General features: G+C 34.7%; 1 protein-coding gene across 1 annotated transcript in view; it reads left to right on the forward strand.

Annotated features, from left to right (window-relative positions):
- Positions 1-11,464: 11,464 nt before the first annotated feature.
- Positions 11,465-21,478, forward strand: part of hs3st3b1b (heparan sulfate (glucosamine) 3-O-sulfotransferase 3B1b) — a 30,329-nt gene continuing 20,315 nt past the window's right edge. The window contains 1 exon segment of the mRNA NM_001080568.1: positions 11,465-12,036. Within this exon segment, the coding sequence (NP_001074037.1) occupies positions 11,465-12,036 (572 nt within the window).

Here is a 21,478-nt window from a genome sequence, read left to right on the forward strand (position 1 = left end):
GCTTGTGTTTGAGTTTTGATTTGAAAGCATGCTGGCAGTTAAAGCACTTGTGTTTTCTTTTTCTGGTGATTACTTATGTGCAACATTTGAACAGTTGTATTTCTTATTCATTTATTCTTAAAGCTGAATTTTTATTATTGTTTTACTTTTAAATGGACATTGACTACGTTGACATGGACATTAGTAATTAATTTTAGGAATTATTTCCCTTAATCTGAATTAGACAGTAATCTGATTAAGATGTTTACATGAGTCACATGTCACATGCTATAGCTGATAACTCGATTAATGTCATTGCTTCACCAGTTCACCACAGTTTCATGTACATAACTTTGTGTGTTTCATTTTTAATTTGTCGACTTTAACTTAAGTTTGTCACTTTCACTTTCATTCAGGAACATTTCATGCCCCCGGTGACAAACAAGATATTGGATGCGAGTATAAACTGCAAAAACAGTGTTGTTTTAATGGAATTTGATACTTCACACCGTATGGGAAAAACTGTGCTTTTCGCGATGCAGGTGTCTGTAGTCTTTCACTCACTCAGTAGGTGCAGAGAATAGTGTCAAACAGCCGTGTGTGTATGGAACATTCTGTCGCAAAATTCAGCAAATCCTACATGACGGTAATAGTTTGATTGCTGTGTTTACATGCCTGTACTGCACAATAATGTGACTAAAATCGGTATACTCCACATTTCTGTTTAGTTATATTATGACCTTTGTCATATTAAACTAATCAAAAATCCCTGTTTACATGTTAGACGCTTGATCAAGTGTTGTCTTAATCATATTAAAATCCGATTATTGGTGTCCATGTAAACATACTCATTGTCTGCAATTCTTTCACCTAAACGTACTACAAACTACACATTCATCATTGGCGTTTGTATCTTTGCCAAAATCAAATCAATTGAATAAATTGATATAAAAAATATACATTGGTTAAAAGATATTCATATATTTCATAGTTATATTAGTTTTAGTAAAATAAAACGCGGTGTCAAGCATCAAAACAATGTGTATGTGTCCTTTAAATGTTTTTCTGACAAATTCCCCATGCATTTTTGTTCTGATTTAGAGACCAAAATGCTGTGTAACAGTAGTTTGTACCAAAAACAAGCAAACAAAGCAAAAGCTCTATTTAAGGTCTTAAGGAATCATCTTTATACTTTTGCAATCTGCTTTAAAACGCTATGTTTTACTTTTGACAGCTAAATGTTTTATTTATTTCAATTATAATTACATTTAAAATGATCATTTTTTTAAATTTCCGATTAAAACTGGTCAGAATAAGTTTATTATTATAGTATTTTTTTTAATTTTGCTTACACTTCACAGTAAGGTTTCATTGGTTATAATAATGATTAATACTGGAATACTTTTATAATACTGCAGCTACAAATCATAGTGCAACTAATGCATTATTAAAATCCAATTTCATGCTTGTTAACATTATCATTGAGTAAAACAAATAAAACCAGAATATTTTTCCACTCATATTTTGACACTTTTTATTTTCAGTTCTATGAAACACTCGCATTTAATATATGCTTAATATTTATATAAAGACACTTTTGTACATTTCATTTAACGCTCATCCATGATGAGACATCGCTCCATATCTCAAGAAAAAAAAACTGCATTTCTAAGAGTGCCTCACACAGGTGAGTGGCTTGACAAACCACCTGTAGAAACACTCTTCTTTCCAAATGCACCAGACAATTTTTTTAAACTCCATCTTTCAAGCACTCAATAAGGAAAGCAATGTTTACTCATGAATGTGTCACAAATCATGTTGCATTAGTTTTCTTCAACCTTAAACTGTCTCTTTTGCACATTATTTTGCACAATATTGTTCTGCCTGATGTAAAATTACTTGTATATTCTCTGTTAGATTGTGTATAGTTAGTAGTTTGTATAATTAGATTACTGTTCCAATATGTTAGCTATGTATAGGTTTAAAATAGCTCTTGCGTCTAGCGTTGTGTTCATATTTATGATTGTTTATTTATGTGGTCCTGCGAGACAACGTTTTTGCTCCACTGTATGTCCACATGTTGCGGAAAGAAAAATGACTTGTCTTGATGATCTTTGACCCATGCAAGATGTTTGCAATATCAGTAATATTTGTAAATAAATGTGCGTTATCAGTTTTCGCATTAGCGAATTCTCCCATGCACGGCATCTCCAGACGGGGCCCTGGAAACAACCTCTGTTCTCTCTGGACACATTTGGCTAAGATATCAGCCTGTATAATCTCCTAAGTATCGACCTCTGCACCTGTCCGGCTGCAACACTTGATACTTCCCTCGCAGTTCCACTTCTCTCAGCACCTCCATTAGATGCCCACATATACTGTATGCTGAGATTTGGACATTCCTCTCCTCGTAAAGATGCAGCCAGTGCCTTAACATCAGAGAGGCAGTGACGGGATGGAGGGGGAGAAACAGCTGTTCCCAACATGTCAATAGATTGAATAGCAGTTCTAGCCCTCCTGGGGTCCGCCGACTCTCCCACCATGATTTTTACAGCTTCCGCTCTATCGGCTTTTCAGGGTGGACACCCTGTGTGGGACAAAAAATGTTCAGTACACGGGGATTTGATAGACACTGTACTCAAAAAAAAAAAAAAAAAAAAAAAAGTGTGCCGCTTGTTTAAACTACTTATTTAAAATCAGTTTAAACAACACATTTCTTTACTTTGCCAAGGAAAACTTAAGTGTTTTATGTTCAATCAACCTAAAATTGTAAAAACCATTAAGTTAACTTAATCGATATGCATTTAGATGAGATTAGGGGATTGTATAAAACCTGTATTGACTAAAAAGCCTCACTGGATCAACTTAAATAAATTACTTCAACTTCCTACACCTAAAAGAACCCAGCAAACAATTTTGTGTTTAACAGACGTCTAATAGACATCTAATTGTCGACCGCTTGGCTAAAACAAGGCTAAACTTGGGCTGTCAGTGAAAATCGGATAGACATCTAAGAGTAGCCCAAAACTAGACTTTATATGTAGTCATTTATTTCTGTTGACTAGTCTGTTTTTTTTCTATTCTTAGAAGTAGCCAAGATAACTATATTAGACATCTTAAAAAAAAATGCTTGCTGGGAGTAATTTTTTTCTAACTAGTTTTCTACTGAAAACTGTGGTAAATCAAGTGGAAACTAATTAATTTGTGTAGTTGTAGCAAGCTGAGGTAATGTGTTTTAAGTTTTCACTTTTCACAGTGTGTTGAGTGAACACTTAAGGAAATCTGGGTTCCATACAAGCAATTTGTGTTGGGACAACATAAAGAAATTAAGCTAACTTGATTTTAACTTGATTGAACTTAAAACAATTAAGTTGCCCCCTCAAAGTGGAAAAAAAAACCTTAAAATAATGTTTTCAGCTTGTTTTATAAACAGTTGAAGTCAGAATTATAAGCCCCCCTCTATGTTTTTCCCCAATTCAATATTAGTCCATCATATTTTACTCAATATTTTTTATGAAACTAAAGTATTCAACGTAAAGTGCAATTCAAAGGCTTAACAAGGTTATTTGGTAAACTTTAACTATATTGCTTAAGGTGGTTAATAATATTGACCATCGAACGATTGTCACTTTTACAGCTTTTCTAGTTTAAATTCCCTAATGAGGGATCAAAGACGAAACACAAATTTCTTCATGCCAGCAACAGAACAACATATCCCTTTGCATTATCTTACATCATCCCTATCAGATTTTTACAGGAGAAAAAGGGGGAAGCAATATTAACAGTATAAATAAATCTTAAAATTTTATAGTGAAATGATATTAGCTTGAATGGGAGTAATGTACTCAGTCCATTTAAACCAAACGTCAGCAGATCGTTTTTGTTATGCATACAGTATGTCATTTTCCCCATAATAATTATGGCTTAATAAATAATAAATGGCTTTTTTACTTAAAGCAAGGATGAATATACATATTTGTGTTCTTTTTTCCAAGAAATCCATTGACAGCATACCCAAATAAAGTACCTCAAAACTGAAATCAATTGAAGTGTTTAAGATATTTTCTAAAATGCTTTGAACCCCATTCCAAAAACTTGTAATATTGAGGCATCACCAAAATATGTGATAATGGTTAGCATCCTGTGATCCACAATGCCTCCAACTTGAGTTTCCACACTAAAAAAATCTGGTTGCCTTAAAATTTTAAGCTGAATTTAAGTTATGGGTCCATTGAACTAATATTATGTTAAACTGACTTAAAACAGCTTGTGTAACTTATTTAATTAAGTTAACCATGCTTTAACTTAATTTTACTTAAGTTACAATGAACTAAAAACATACACTATCATGACTAATTGATCATATCATTTTTTTTTTTTTTTGTGCATGAAATGACATTTTCTGTTTTGGAGTAAGGAAAAAACAAATAATATTTCTCCAGCAAAATTGTCTACAAATACGAAAAAATGTGAAGTTGCCCATTTCAAAATGTTTATTTTTTTTTAAATAAATAAAAACTGCTTTTATTCTCGCAGAAAAAAAAAACAATATTATTTTCTCTGAAAGAAAACAATATTGGAAATTCTGTGAAAAATTCCTTGCTCTGTTAAATATCATTTATTAATACTCAAGTCATTATGGCTGGTGACTATAATTGTCTGATAAATGCTAGGTTAGATACAGTACGCAACCCTGTCGAACTACAACACACAAATCCTCGCTCTTATTAAATAGTTCTATACAAAAGTTACATTTGGTGGACAACTGGAGAGCTATCCATCCTACAGACAAAGCTTTTTTATTCTAATCTTAAGTTCACAAAATATATCGAAGAATAGATCTTTTCATAATAGATTCAAGACTGTTACAATATGTTATATCAATAATGTAATATACTAGACTCAGATCAGACCACCATCCCCCAGCTTTACTCAATTCAAAAATAAATCGGTCTAGAGGATTTAGTATTTGGAAATTTGATAATGTTATTAAAGGATGTCAAATTTTTGGAATATTCATCCGACAAATTTGTAGCATTCCTAGAAAATAATGACAAAGAAGATGTATCAGGTTCAATACTTTGGGAAACAATGAAATCAGTAATAAGAGGAGACAGATAAACAGAATTAGGCAAAATTGATTGAAATCCACACACAATCAGAGATGAAATTTAGCCAATTGTAAATCCACTCTCAAAAAAAATTGTTTCCTTGCGAAGTGAGCTTCATTCTATATACCGTCAAAAAAAAAATTCCAAACAACTTATACATATCAAACTAACATCATTTGGGAAATATTTAAAAACGAAAACTAAAATTCACAGAAGTGCTAATAATTTTGACTTCATCTAACAGTACATGTCATTTTTTGAGGGTACTAAATTGTATTTCTCTTGTACTGTAAATTGCATGCGAATCTAAACATTGTATTATTGACTGTACCTGTTGAAATGCTTTTCTCCTCCTCTATCAGGCGAGGCTTGACGAATGCATCATCAGCGGAGTAATCTTCTTCTCGGGGAAAAATATTGTTTGAGTCCGAGTGAGTTTCTCACAGCGCGTTCATTCATTATGAGCGCTGTGAACCCTGAGGAGGTGAGCACATTTCCCTTAATGATCTTTGGCTCTCTGTGGTTTTTCTCATCCAGCTTGGATTCTCATTACAGTTTTTAACAGCCTCCCGGACCTTCATTTGTTACAATAGCAACAGGTGGATTTCTCCTCTTTTTTCATTTACAGGCAACAAAATGCTTTGAAATTCAACACTGAAATGCGGGAGGATTTGATTTTTTGTTGTTTTTTTTCTCAAGAAGGCAAGACACCACCGGTTAAAATACTGCTTTCATGCACTTCTCAGTTTTTTTTTTTTTTTTTTTTTAGCTTTTTGGCTTTACATAAAGTACGGAAAGTAAAATGTATACTTTTAAGGAGGCATGTTATAACGCGGTTTGGAAAAGTCAAGGTTTTAAAACCACCAAAGTTTTCTGTTATACCGTTCCTATGGTATATAAAAAAACATATTTATTTAGTTTTATTATTATTTTCAATTAATTAATATATTTTTATATATATATATATATATATATATATATATATATATATATATATATATATATATATATATATATATATATATATATATTTAATAACAACAATATCTCTAGCAGGAATTATACCCAAAGATGCCGTTTTAAATTGTAAAGAAATCTGTGTTTTTGAAACTAATGTGAATAGCAGAAGGCTGTTGGTCAATGTTTTGTCAATATTTCAAATGTCTCTCAACATAAAATATATTGTGTTCAAAGGGGAAAAAGTTTTTGTTTTTTACCAAGACATTTAAAAAGAAAATATTTTAGAGCAGTAATCACAATATCGTGATGTTTTTATCCAAGATTATAATGCTGTCAGAATCTTATACCAACCCATGCCTACTTTCAAGTGTTTATTTTGACTCTTTGTCAATTTGTTTGTGGTGATTCCAAGTATAATGCAATGTTTTTTCTACTCTGAGCCACAGATCTTCACTTCAGCAGTTTTATTTTTTTCTACATTCTGAAGTTTACCAAGGTATTTGTTTTTACATAAATTGCCTGTTTTTGTGCCATTTTATATATAAATATGAACAAATTATTTCTTTCTGGCTGTTTGCATTACCTAACCAAAATATAAACAATATAACCAAAATCTTCTCCTGTAAAATCTAATCAATGATTAAATAATTGCATCCAAAAGTTTGTATTTACATAATATATGAGTTTGTACTCACACACATATATGTATGTGCTCACACTCATGCATACATGTCTATATTTGATCAAATGTTTATATTATTGTATAAAATATTTATATCTAATACAAATTTGCACTGTTAAAAACGTTGCTCATTTTAATTTTAAAGTTTATTTAACTTTACAAGTCATTTTAACTAATCAATTAAGCTGACTTAAAACATCAAGTTTAAATTTGTTTAACTTAAGTTGAAACCCAATTAACTTTCTAAATCAAGTTAAAGTAACTTGAAACTAAAACATATGTTTGCATGACTTTTTATTACAGTGTGTATGTAGATAGATATATAAATAATAGGTTGTATGGATTGATTGTTTGTAATTATATGTAATAAATATACACAGTTTATGCGATTAATTTGACAGCCCAAGTAAAAAGTTTTCTCTTTTATGTACCAAAATAAAACAAGACATTTGACCTGCAATATTCAGATTTTATGTTCTAGAAATAAGTAAATATGCATAATGAGATAATACCCCGTTTGCTTTATTTGTTTATTATGAACTTTCTTGAAAACATGTTATAATTTTCCTTTGCAATTCTAAAGATGATAAACCGCTGGGGAATGTTTATTAACTACACTGTAAAAAAATATATGATCAATAAGTCATGGCAGAATATGTTTTTAGTTCATTGTAACTTATTAAACTAAGTTAATCATGTTCTAACTTAATTTTATAAGTTACACAAGCTGTTTAAGTCAGTTTAACATAATTTAAGTTCTTAATATTAAGTAAGTTTTTTTTTTTTTTTTTTTTTTTTTTCAGTGTATTAGTTTTGGGTGTGTTTTTTTTTTTTTTGCCCCAGTCACCTGCAGTGTCTTTCCTCTCAGCTCTTGAGTGACAGCTAAAAACACTATTTTTCTACTCTTTAACTGTTGTTTAAGCATGTTAGGCAGGATGACAAACATTTTTTGGCAGATTTCTAGCAGCAGCGCATCAAGTATTCCTGGCACGAAGCGTGCAAGGAAAAAAACAGTATAGTGAAAGGCTTTTGAAACTGATTTATACCCTAACCTCGCCACTTGCTTGAAATCAGTCATGGGGCGGACGGATGTTTCTTGGGCAAAATATTCCCTGAGCTTCTTTAAACTTGCACGGATATATTTGTCTTAAGGGAGTCTCTCCGTCTCAAACCCGCACTGTGACATCAATCTCAAAAATGTGCACTAGTTCATACGTTACAGTTGAGAAAGGCGACAGGAGAGTCTAAAGTCTGTGCCAGAGACAATACTGATGCAGAAAAATGCTGGGCTGATTTTGACAATGTTGCTTTATATTTGCTTCATTGTTCATTATCAGCTAGAGGGAATACAATTAGAAAACAACTAATATTGTTTTAAGGTTCATGCATTCCATGCTGCCATGCTGTACAGGACTTTTTGGAGACATAAAATCAAACATATGAAGAATTTAGCCTTTCTTGTTGCCACTGTAAAAAAAACAATCCTGGTTGCCTTAAATTTTTAAGCTGAATAAATTAACCTTTGAATCCATTGGACTTGTATCATGTTATTCTGACTTAAAACAGCTTGTGTGACTTATATTATTAAGTTAGAACATGATTAACTAGTTTAATAATTTACAATGAACTAAAACATATGTTGTTATGACTAATTGATCAAATTCTTTTTTTACAGGGCAATAATTCATTTTTCAAAAAAGTCAAGACTTTAATTATTTTTCTGACCCTGTTTTCTCTTTATTATTATTATTATTATTATTATTATTATTATTATTATTATTATTATTATATTTATTGTTATTTATTAATTTTTTTATAAAGAAGATTTTGACATGTCTATTGCAAATTAATTATTGTTTATCCAGGACCTAATGTAACTAAAAAATATTTACCCTAAATTCAGTTTTGCTTTAATGTTGGATGAAATTGTATAGGTTTGGATTTGCTTGAAGTCACATTTTTTATTAACTAACATCACTAACATCAGGGTATATGCGGCATCTTAAAAGACTTTAAAGGTCCTAAATCTCAAAAACAGAATTTTAGGCCTTAAAAAGTCTTAAATTTACTGTGATATTGTATTGTAGGAATTAAATCTTTATTTAATCAGGTCTTCATTTTCCTTTGTTCATGTCTACCCAATTTGGCCAAAACCCATACAATCATCAACAATCCATCTCAATAAAACTTTAGCTTTTTATTTAAAAATGCAAATTTTAACTCTATTTATAGTAATGTTTTAATTGTTTTTCTTATAACATTTGCTTAAAAGTTCCCCATGGATTTACCGCCGAATACTGAGCTGGACAGAATGTGCATTTATTTAGTTTATTATAGTTTTTAAAAACATTAGTAATTTTTTTTTATTTTTATTTTAAAATTTATGAGATGAAAAAAGAAAGTTTATGTTGAAAAAAGTGTATGTTTACAGCTAGAGTTTGTTTGTTTTGACACAATATTTAAAATATTTTGCTAAGAAAAAACTAAAATATAATCATTAAATTATTATTGTATTGTTAAATTAATTAATTCATTTTCTTTTCGGCTAGTGTCTTTATTAATTCGGGGTTGCCACAGCAGAATCAACCACCAACTTATCCAGCATATGCTTTATGCAGTGGATGGCCTTCCAGCTGCAACCCATTACTGAGAAACACCCATACACTCTCATTCACACATACACACTATAGACAATTTAGCTTACGCTATTCACCTACACCACAAGTCTTTGGATTTGTGGTGGAAACCAGAGCACCCAGAGGAAACCCATGGGGAGAACATGCAAACTCCGCACAGAAATGCCAACTGACCCAGCCGAGGCTCGAACCAGCGACCTTATATTGTTAAATGTAAATTATTTTTGTATTGTAAATTTATTAAATTCTCATTTATTTGATAAGGCAAATACAAATATTTTCCATCTGGACCATTAAAAAAACTCAGTGTTTAGCCCAGTATGACTCTAAAATTTCATTCTTATTGGTCTTAAAAAGTCTTACATTTTGCTTGGTGAAACTTGCAGAAACCCTGAACATTATAATTAAGCATACTTGTATTTCATGATAGTCAACATTAGGAGTCGGACTAAAATGTTCATTCAAGTTCTTTAAGACAAGAGCTATAACTGTTTTGTTTTAGGACAACTTAGATGAAAACTTTGTATCCATTTCACATGTTGTGGCTGGCCTATAATAAAAGTAAGTTGATAAATGATTGATCTGCAATGAATTACAATTGATTGTAATGATGTTCGAAATATTGAATCACCTAAATATCGTGTCGTATCTTCAAATGTTAACATTTATTGTTCAGTGTGTGACCGCGGAAAGCGCTGCATGCGTTCAAGTTAACAGCCAACACACTTGTTCACTTTTGAGGAGTGCGAAACCACAAGCTGTGTGTTTAAAAACCTGACTGATCGCGAGTTGAAACGCCGCATGTTTTGTATTTCAAAATGACACAAAGACAGTCATAAATTATCATCCCTCAATTGAAGAGCAAGTACTGTGTGGAAGCAACTTTCATAATTATATGCGGGTTTAAAGCTTGTTTTATTAAATTTATTTACAAAGGCTAAGCAATTAATATGATGACCAAATAATGTAAGTAAATATGTTTATTTCATTATATTTGATAAAATTCAGCATTCTCTTACATAGGACGGAAAAGTTTTCAATATTTTTAACATTCTTTAGAGCAAAGATTTGTTTTTTTATTTACACGACTTTAAAGATGTTTGAGTTACCCGACTTCACCTTCACATTTATCTTTGTTAATTATTTATGAGTACTTTAACCTAATTAATGCGACTGAATGTTGCAGATTTATTTATTTATTTATTTTAATTTTATGTAAGACGTCAAAATATTTATCCTAGATGCTTGTCATTTCTAAGATACCAGAAAAGACTACCGAACCTATCATTTAAAAGTGATTAAAGAAATAACTTTTTTGTATGTGTTTAACTCAGGTTTCAGTCAGCTAAATTACTTTTTTTTTAATGTATGAGTTAATATGCTAACTTTTTCGTGCGCCTTTATACTTTTGTCATTTTTTTATTTTTTACAAATTGTATTTTTAAGTTAAAGTTTGGTAAGTAAACATATAGCCTTAGCTAGTGTGTACGAAAAACTCATTGAACTTCCCAAATCCTGATTCTCTTCTAAACCGTTCAGTTGCGTAAAATTTGTAACACTTGGAAACTCCCAAAAAACGGGAATAAAGGGATTCGGCTCTAATGTTTCTCTATCCAATAAGAGCGTTTAATCGGCTCTGCGACCAAGTGTCTTGTCTAACGTCCCCGCCTATGTCGAGCTATGATTGGCAGGCTTCATTAGGCAGCCCCGCCTTTATTTAAACGAGCACACGGTGGTAGGCTGGCCCTGCTGTCAGTCAAAAACACCAGCGCTCTATAAGGTCTACTCTCCCGAAAGCGCTCAGACACACTCGAGGATGCGGCCGGGAGCAGCTCCTACGGCTGGGAATCAAGTGCACCGGTCGTTCTCCTCAGTTTTCTCGTTTTCCTTAGCAGATATGAGCGAGAACAGCTGACTAAAATCGCATTCCTTGATGCCCACGTCCACTTTGGGCCAGTTTGTTTCACCTCTGAGGATTTAATTGTGGACTTATGGCTTTCAAAAACTGCTGAGGGGAGGATTCTGGACTTGGACAGAACTGTACGTACCTGTCAATATGTCCAGTTGGAGTGTGATGGTCTGCATGCACAGGGCTTATGGAATATAGCCTGTTCTGTCACCACTTTTACGCACTCTCCGTCAGTCCCGTGAAGAAGAAACTCGGGCTCCTCTTCATCATGCTGCTCCTCTGGGTCTACATGCTGTACTCATGCGTGGGCTACTGTGCCACTATGCCACCGAGTTTAGTTGTGGACAATAGTAATCGAGCGAAGGAGACGGATTTCCTGGGGAAATACGCTGAGGCAGAAAGTGGCCGGTCGGACCTGATGATGTCCAAGCTCCTGTCCAGACCGCAGAGCTCGTGGACGGACGTAGAGTCAGATTACGACGAGCCTGCGGTCAGGCGAGCTCTCAGAGACTTCTCTAAAGATGAAGGGGACGCAGACCGAGCTGAGGAGTGGGACGACGGACGGAGGGTGTCCGCGCTGTCAACTTTCTCCAACGGCTCGGGCAGCAAGAAGCTTCCTCAGGCAATCATCATCGGCGTGAAGAAGGGCGGGACGCGCGCGCTGCTGGAGTTTCTGCGCGTGCATCCAGATATACGCGCGGTCGGAGCGGAGCCGCACTTCTTCGACCGGAATTATGAGAACGGACTGGACTGGTACAGGTACGAATGCTACTAATATGTGCACATCAGCTGACTTACAATTTCTTCAGAGTAGTAGCCAATATAACAAAAACATACATTGAGGATGCACCTTCCATTTCCACAATTAACGCTTTTATTCATTATTTAGGCCTGACAATTTTATCTTTTGCCATTGTTTTGTACTCTTTTTTTATCCCTGTGTGTGCCTGTTGGCATTTTCTCACGAGCCTGACGACGCAAAATTTCATCCGGAATAAAACTTATCTTGTTTGATTGCTGTAGTTAAGTCAAATTATCGACCAATAACTGCTTTTTGCCGTTCACTTTGAGTGTAATTAGTTATGACCTTTAAAAACGAATTAATGAAAAGTTTATATATATAAATATATATATATATATATATATATATATATATATATATATATATATATATATATATATATATATATATAAATTTTATATATATATATATATATATATATATATATATATATATATATATATATATATAATTTTATATATATATACACCCTGCATACATTAAAATAATTTAATGCATATCCTATTCTAGATATTCAAATGAGAAATTCAGTACGCGGTTTTAGATAAGCCTATTATCGGTTCATGGTCTATCTTAACTTTATTATTTTGCGTGGCTGCTGTATGTCATATATAATAATTAAGCAACATCGGTCACTTAAAAAAACACCCAGTGTTCTCTTTATCTTTTTTCAAAGGCAGTTATGCATTTATTATTAGCATATTATTATCTTTCTTGGCCTGAACAAAATGATAAATTTTTTTATTATTAAAACGCTGTATATATTTTGAAGACCCCATTTATTTAAAGAAATCATTATTTTTGTCAATGGTTTGCATTTATCCATCTGTAAACGCAGAGTTGCAGTAGCCGTATAGTTTTCAGACACCAGTTTAAACATTTACTTTGGTTTCGCTGCTTCTGCTACTGTCGAGCTCTTTCACTTGGATTGCTGAAATTTAGACCACGATCCTTCACATACACATTCATTCATACTGATATTATTCAAATAAACAATATTTGTGCAATGATACTTTTTTTGTATTATGTTGAGAGATGGCTCGTGTCCGACCGCATATGACGCAGTGGTCTCTGTTGGACACACTGGATCATTGCAGGTTAACGGACCTTTGCTTTTCCCTTCACTTTTGTAACTTTTCACACATCAGTTCTCACGTTAGTTCTATTTTTTTTTTTTTTTTTGGCACAGTAGACTATATTTTTCTAATTTCCTCAATTAGTGATGTAATATAATTAGAGCTATAGGCTAGACCGTATACCTACCAGTACAATTGAATAGTGAAAAGTTTTGCAGAAGAGCTTTGCATTGCACTTTTGACCATTTTTTTTTGAAAACCCATAAAACTGAGAGATTTGACATTAATTATGAATTATAGATTTAAATGGTTGAATAACTTAATGATGGAAGCATTTGCAATAGTTTGAGTGACCGTTGTTTCCAGTGCGCAGTGTAATTAATTAAGTGGTAAAAAATAAATGAATCAAAATCAGGGTAATTTGACATAAAGAGATGGATAAAATTAATATCTTGTGAATTATAGACTTGTTTATAATGTTTTGAATGAACGTTTATCCAAGTGCAGCTGTGTTTTTCTTTCTTTTGTTTATTTTTTTGTTCCGTAAAATATTTCGGCTTGTTTAAGTAGCCTACAATATATATTTAAAGTAACTCATTACTGCTTGTTCTGGCCATTATTAATTGCCTTTTTCATTTTATTTACTAAAGTGCCAGAACACAGCATGATATCTCATAAATTCATTACAATCGCTATATTTCACCAAGCACTCAAGACGTTTGTTTTAAATCACTTTTAGGAGGAGCTTTAGGTTTTTTTAGTTGCGTATATATTATAGTTATTTCAGCGTGATGACATTTTTGTGAACTTTATTTAATGTTCTACTGTAAAATGTAATAAAAATGTATAGCTTGGATGAAATGAAACTGAAGAGAGAAGTGGGATTTATTGCCCCAAAGTCTGTCTCTGCTTACCCCAGACACAGAGCGGAAAGAAACACTCAATAAGTTGATAAAACAGTCCTGGACTGCACGCCTGTCTCTATAAACGGATTTGCAAAGGTTTGAGGGGGTGAAAGCCCAGTGCTTTTAAATATATGCAACATTTCAGGGCCCCTAACAAAAAACAGGACGGATGAAAGAATGGGCGTTGTAGTGAATGCTCGGTAGTCCAGCTTAAATGAAAAGGGAATTATATTCAAGCATGTTGAGAGAAAAAGATTTATTTGATTAATTATTTAAATGCGGGGCCTCACTTCAGTCTAATGCAAATTCAAGCTGCTCCAGCAAAATCAGCAAAGACTGCAAAAATATGCAGATTCTTTAAACACGTCTTCATTTTCTCTTACTGAATTAAATTAATTATGCTATTAACTTTTTAAGCTATCAAAAAAAAATTGTGTTAATTGCAATTAAGACTATTTCTAGTAAAACTGGCCTAAAAGTGATTAAAAATGAAGGATTTTCTTGGCCAAAAAGAGTGTTTTCCCCCTTTCGATTAACCTAAAAAATTCTGGAAAAAGTAAAGTTGGCTGGTCAGTTGATGTCAGTTTAATTTAAAGCTCAAGTTTAACTACATAGCCTTCATTGAGTTGCAGTTTAAAGTTATTTTCAGAAGTTTTTGCACACCTTACAATTACATTCAAAAATCTAGAAAATAAAAACATTGGGTATATGATTTGTTTTTCACCCATTCAAGAAAGTTTTCTGTCAAAACTTTTCAGAATTCGCATGCCATCGCAATTGATTTGAGTTGGATATGCGATGCCGCAGCAAAATTCTATATGTGGCCACTGCTATTTGAGCTGAAGATACAGAACACAAACAAATGCAGACTTTTTTATTACTTTAGTTTGTCACTTTTATGCTCTTTTTCTGTCTTCGATGTCTGATCTAAAATGGTGTTGGAGGCAGAGCGTTGGAAATAAACCCTCTGCACTCTGCACTGTCATGGCCATTCCCTGCTTGTCTTTTTAAATGGTCAAAGTGGTTTTTTTTTTCTCTCTCTTCAGAAATCTGAACTGAACTTTGATACTTAGTTTTAGAGTCCCATAACAAGCAAAGTAATTTGCTGTGCATTTGAAAAGTTCCTAATTCATTTTAAAGTAATCCCATGGAATGGAAACATTTTAATGAGGTGATTTTGCTGTGGTTGTAATCTGTGTACATCAGGACATTTTTATTCTTTCCTGTGCTTCAGAGAGCCAGAACAAGAGACATGGCAGATGAGCTTTTGTACTTCAATACTGGTTAGACCTGTTCAGGCAGATTCAGATACTGTAAATGTGGGGTATGATTCATAGACGTTCAAACATTATATGCAGGCAATTCATAATTTCTTCTGTATTTTTGTTATGAAGTTATCCCAGGATCGTCCGGTTAGTAGTTTTGCAACTGCCAGTTGATTTGTAAGAGGTTTTACAGTGCGAATAGCTAGAGTTGTAGTGGGTTGAGTTGAGTAATAACTTTGGCAGTCCTCCTTTCACAGTTTTCAGTTTCAACTACTTTTCTGATTTGTGAGACCTTGCAAAATCTCTGCTGGTTTTGCTGCTTTTACAGTATTTTTGCGGAGACTCTGATGATTTAATAAGCAGTCGAGTTGGCTTTTCAGAAAAATCCCACCCACTCAGACAGACACGATCCCAGCTGGAACAGTGAACATTTACTCTAGCTCTGTGTTTGACTTTGTTGCATAATTTTCAGATTTACTCAGGCAGTTATGGTACTCGACTCGTCCTTGCTTTTAGTTTTGCTCTGTTTCTTCATTGCATCTTTTGCAGTTTGTGTTTAAAGATCTTTCCATTGCTAAAAATGTACAGCAATCCCGTCTTGAGATTAAAATCCTTGTGAACTGGGGGTTGCTGAGTTGCTGAGACATCCATTTCAGTTTGTTGATGTATTTTTAGCTGAAACAGAATATTGAGTTGGAGGCGGGTCCTTTTTGTACATCATTCCCTCAAAGCAAACTAATGCTCAACTAATGTTGAGTATATTGAGGTTGAAACCATCAAACTGACAACAGCAAATGGTCAGATTTTGATTGAAGATTACCAAAACATTTTTTATCAGTGCATTAACTTGCCCGGATTCATTGTTCACCTAAATAATAACAAAGCAAAACAAACATTGTGAAGTTTTATTTCTTACACACTTTAAAGAGTGTGTTATAAATAGCACCCATTAAACTGCATAGTCTGTAAATGCTTATCAAACAAAGAGACAAGTGGAGCATTGTTCTGTAAGAGTCCCATTCCACTATCAAACCAGGGAACGCTCTCGGAAGCATGTCACTTGAAAAGTTCTCAAGTCCTTGGAGGGCTACGACCCCCTGCCACCTTGTCCAGATGAGCACTTCCATCCATGCAATGGTGATTTCTGGATGGATGCCTCTTCTTTTGTACCCCCACTCCATGGGGTGTTCACGCCACCATGTAGGTGACCCATACGAATGCTGTGGCCAGTGACCCCCTCCTTCCTGCTCGCACAAAGCAGGGGCTGCCGTGTCTAAGTTGTGCCAAATGAGATCAAACTAAAGTTTGGCTGTGTTGGTAAACAGTGAGCTCTTGATATAGGTATTGATACAGAGTTCAAGATTTGTTTAGGTTTTGATTCACATGCTCTTGGCATGATTAGGTTCTTAATCATTTGGGAATACTTCAGTTTTAAAATCCACCCACTCACTCACTTTCCTTTGGATTAATCCCTGATTTATCTGGGGTCGCCACAGCGGAATGAACCTCCAGCTTTAAAATCCATTAGATTTTTATGATTTAATGGAAGCACCTAAGTATTAAAGTAATGATTCATTAAAAGAACCTGCTCATAATAATCATTTATTGGTTTAATATGATAACCCTGCTTACATTGCATGTATTTGATTCTCTATGGGTAGCTTTAAGAAGACAGTCATATAGAACATTTTGAGGGATGTCAACAAAAAAAAAAAATTGTCCCAAAGTAATTTCCTGTTTAGCAATTTTAATCTCTATAGCTTCCGAGAATCCAAAAATGTCCACATATTGATGAATAATGTTATGATAGCTGTTTTAATGTTAAGTTATGATTGAATTGCTTCTTGTTACAGTTATGAAATAGTTTGATAAGAAGCTGAAAATGTTCTTGGGCCAATGGCATGACAACATTGAAATGGTCTATAGCAGGGGTGTCAAACTCAAATCCTGGAGGGCCGAAGCCCTGCACAGTTTAGTTCCAACCCTGCTCCAACACACTTACCTGTAGGTTTCAAACAAGCCTGAAGCACTCAATTAGTTTGATCAGGTGTGTTTAATTAGGGTTGGAGCTAAACTGTGCAGAGCTGCGACCCTTTTGGAACTGAGTTTGACACCTGTGGTCTATAGGAAATTGCCAGGCCCAGTTCTCCAAGATTCTAATTTCACACAGATTCAACTTTGTTTTGCTCTGTAAAATTCACAATGTTTGCATTGCAACACACCAAAAATGGTGTGCTTCTGCCAATAGTTTTAGGAACTGTGAGAAAGATTGTTCTAATAATACCAAAATCAATACAAACACACTACTGTTACATTAAACATCAAGATTAATTGATTGAAAATTAAATTTTTACCTCATTGTAATGGACTGTGATGTGAACTTTAGTGGCTTGTTGTAGTAAAAGTGTTCAGCTAATGGTTGGTGACTGCTATAGAGGAAACGTGAACCTTTATTCTTCAGATAAACACAAAATAATGACTCAAGCCAGCTTAGACCCTGTGGGACGACATGTATTGATTAGTTTACGCTGTGACGGGCACTGTGTGATGTAGGGTTAAAGGTCTGTATGGCTTGGGTTATCTGAGAATCAGTTGAGCAACATTGCCTCTGTAAGGACCATCTGCACTGCAGGTGAGACTTGATCCACCCCTCATCCTTCCTGAACACACACGCACACAGAGACACTTGGTTATCAGACCCCGAAGCTGATGCCAATCAAATGCACATATTTGTTCCTGCAAATTAAAACTAGGCCTGAATTAAGGAGCAGCATCCATGAAAGCTGTTCAGTCTCATGGTAGAATAGACTTCCTCCACTCAGCTGGATCTGAACCTTGACCGCTTGTCCATTCAGCAGTCAGCAGGTTGACATCCTCTATTGAAAGCCTGCGCAGAGCTGACTGAGAACATTCAAAGGACTGCCTCCAAATGATGCTTTAGTGTTGGCAAAACTGCTCAGCATCCTTTAGACCAAAGGATTACTCTGCTTTTGTGTTTGGCCTTAGCATTTCTTTTCTTGTGGAACTCATCTCCACCATGCAGATTGTCCATTACCTCCTTTGGACTTAAAATTAATAATATGTTCATATATTAAAAACAAATGGTGAAGAGAATTGGATGTGCATACAAGAATTTAACTTCATGAAATTAACCCAGATATTGGAAAAAGAAATCTCCGGTGAAAAGCAGAAAAAAACGGCGGAACCCTGTTTTTACTCATACAATCAGTCACTCTATAGCCCCTTTCACACATACAGACCTTTCCGGAAAATTACCGACAATTTTCCAGAAAGGGATCAGGTGTGAACAGGCTTTTTTTGAAAATACCGGTAAATTTGTTCAGGCAATTTTCCGGAAAGACAATTTGCAACATTACCGGTAATTTGACGGAATGCTGCGCTGTGTGAACGCAGAAGGAAAAAAGTGCTTGCGTTAGTCGTTTACTCCAACCAATTAAAACATTTACACACATTCAAATCAATGCTGACTATGAAAATATAAGCCTTTGAATGTTTTTCCAGACACATTTAGCTGCTAGTTGTTAGTCAAATAACGTTTCTATGTTCCTTTGAATGCCAACTGTGCAAAAAAATATCGATAAAATGCTTATGATAAACTGATGCTGGTTTAGCTGCAAGCTCTGCTTCAGTTGCTTGACGCTTGTGCACCTGAAGAAGTGCTTTGGTGAGCGCCAGCACGCACACATATATCATGTAAATCTCGAAATGTGAAAGTGTGCCTTCGTATGTTTTCATTGAAGTTGTTCACAATACTTATCCATCCACAGAAGTTGTAATGTAGTCAAATGTGTAAACATTAAGCCTCGGTTCACGCTTCTGCCTTTGAATGTCTCCAAGACAAAGAAGCTGCATGAATGCTAAAGCTTTAAATAAAAGTGAAGCCATCAAATAAAGCCCGACCTCTTCTATGTCTTCTGTGTTTACTACCGTTTACTTTACCAGTAAAGTCGTTTCAGAAATTTCCCGGATATTAATCTGTATCATTAGCACCTTTCACACATTGATACCGGTAAATACCCGGCAAATTACCGGAACGACTTTACCGGTAAATTTAAATATGTGCTGTTTACACAGGCAAGGATGTTCTGGAATTTTCCCGGAAAAGACCATGCACACACATCCATTAACCAGAAATGAGCTCTAAACCGATGCGCTTGTATTTGTACCGATTTGTACACATAGAAGAGGTCGGGCTTTTGTTGATGGTACATAATATGTGTGTGTGTGTGCTGGCGCTCAGGGGCTGCTTCAGGTGCAGATGGATCAAGCAACTGAAGCAGCTTGAAGGTAAACAAACAGTGGTTTATCATAAGCATTTTATCAATCATTTGTTACACAGTTGGCATTAAGAAGGAACATAGAAGCGTTTTCTGACTAACAACTAGCAGCTAAATGTGTCTGGAAAAATATTCAAAGACTTTTATTTTCATAAACAGAGCGGATGTGAATGCATCTGAATATTCCGATTGGCTGGAGTAGACATCTCAACGCGCTCTTTCCAGGAATTTTCCCTCTATGTTTACTCTGGAAAATTACCTGCAATGTTACAACTTCTCTTTCCAGAAAATTACCCGGTATTTTCAAAAAGGGCCTGTTTATACATACCTGTATGTGTTTATGTGTGAAAGGAGCTACTGTGTGAAACATGCAAGTTTTTAGTACTTGGAGAACTATAAAGCATGTCCTATTAGGTTGCTTTGGCTTCAATTCTGAGATGCATTTTATTCTGTTCATTCTTTTGAAGAGTTTTTTTTAGCAAACATAAATTATAAAAACTGTATATAATCTTATTGCAGTATAAATTTTCCTGCAATTAAAATAGCTATAGAAGCTGGCATGGCATTAAACACAAACAAACAAACAAACAACCTCATGCATCCCTTCTCTTGACCTTCTTGTCATTTTTGATTTTCAAAATCCTCATACGTGTCTTCTTTCCTTGTACCCATATTAAAGTTGGGCCCCTCATCAAGCTCTGGTTCTCTCATCAGAGGCGGGGCTGTTGTAGGCCTCAGTGCCCACATAAGGCCACCCCCAACCATGCACACTGGTCAGCAATGAGAGGGCCCCTATTTGAGCTGGCATGGCTTTACCAGTGGGGTACACCAAGCAGGGAGGGTCTAAGTTTGGAGAAAGGGGCTTTCATTCGCCAAATTACCACCGGCTAATTGTGAAAGGGATGGCCTGGGGAGAGGCGGACAGTAGAGGCCCACTGTGAAGGTCTGCCATTGAGAAAGCTCCATCTCCTCGTTAGAAAAGCAAAATAACAGGAGCCTCCCGCTTGGAGGATAAAATGAAGGCAGACGGGAACTCGATGTCAAACACTTGTGTTTCTAACCCTCCTACTGAAATATTCTCTCTCATAGATGTAAACAGTGTTGCAAATGAATAGTAGGGGATGATTAAAACAATTTCCTGGAATTGGAAAAAGAAATCTCTGTAAATTGTCTAACCGGTGATGCCTTGTTTTTACCCGAACTACAATCGGTCACTCCATGATAACATTCAAGTTTTTAATACATGGAGAAGATCCTTTTAATTCTTTTCTTTGAAAAAGCATTTTACTTATAAGGCACGTTCTATTAGATTGCTTTTATTCGCCAAATTACCACCGGCTAATTGTGAAATGGATGGCCTGGGGAGAGGCGGACAGTAGAGGCCCACTGTGGAGGTCTGCCACTGAGAAACCTGCATCTCACCAAAAAGCTAAATTACAGGAACGTCCCGCTTGGAGGATAAAATGAAGGCAGACGGGAACTCGATGTCAAACACTTGAGTTTCCAACCCTCTTACAGAAATATTCTCTCTCATAGATGTAAACATTGTTACAAATAAATAATAAGGGATGATTAAAACAATTTTCAAACTGGTGGGATCCTGTTTTTACCTGATTTACAATCAGTTACTCCATGATAAACATGCAAGTTTTTAATAATTGGAGAATATTGTCTTAATTCTTTTCTTTGAAAAAGCATTTTAACTATAAAGCATGTTCTATTAGATTGCTTTCATTCGCCAAATTACCACCGGTTAATTGTGAAAGGGATGGCCTGGGGAGAGGCGGACAGTAGAGGCCCAATGTGGAGGTCTGCCATTAAGAAACCTCCATCTCCTCATTAGAAACGCAAAATA

The sequence above is a fragment of the Danio rerio genome, chromosome 12, assembly GCF_049306965.1.
Source record: "Danio rerio strain Tuebingen ecotype United States chromosome 12, GRCz12tu, whole genome shotgun sequence".
Lineage (NCBI taxonomy): Eukaryota > Metazoa > Chordata > Actinopteri > Cypriniformes > Danionidae > Danio > Danio rerio.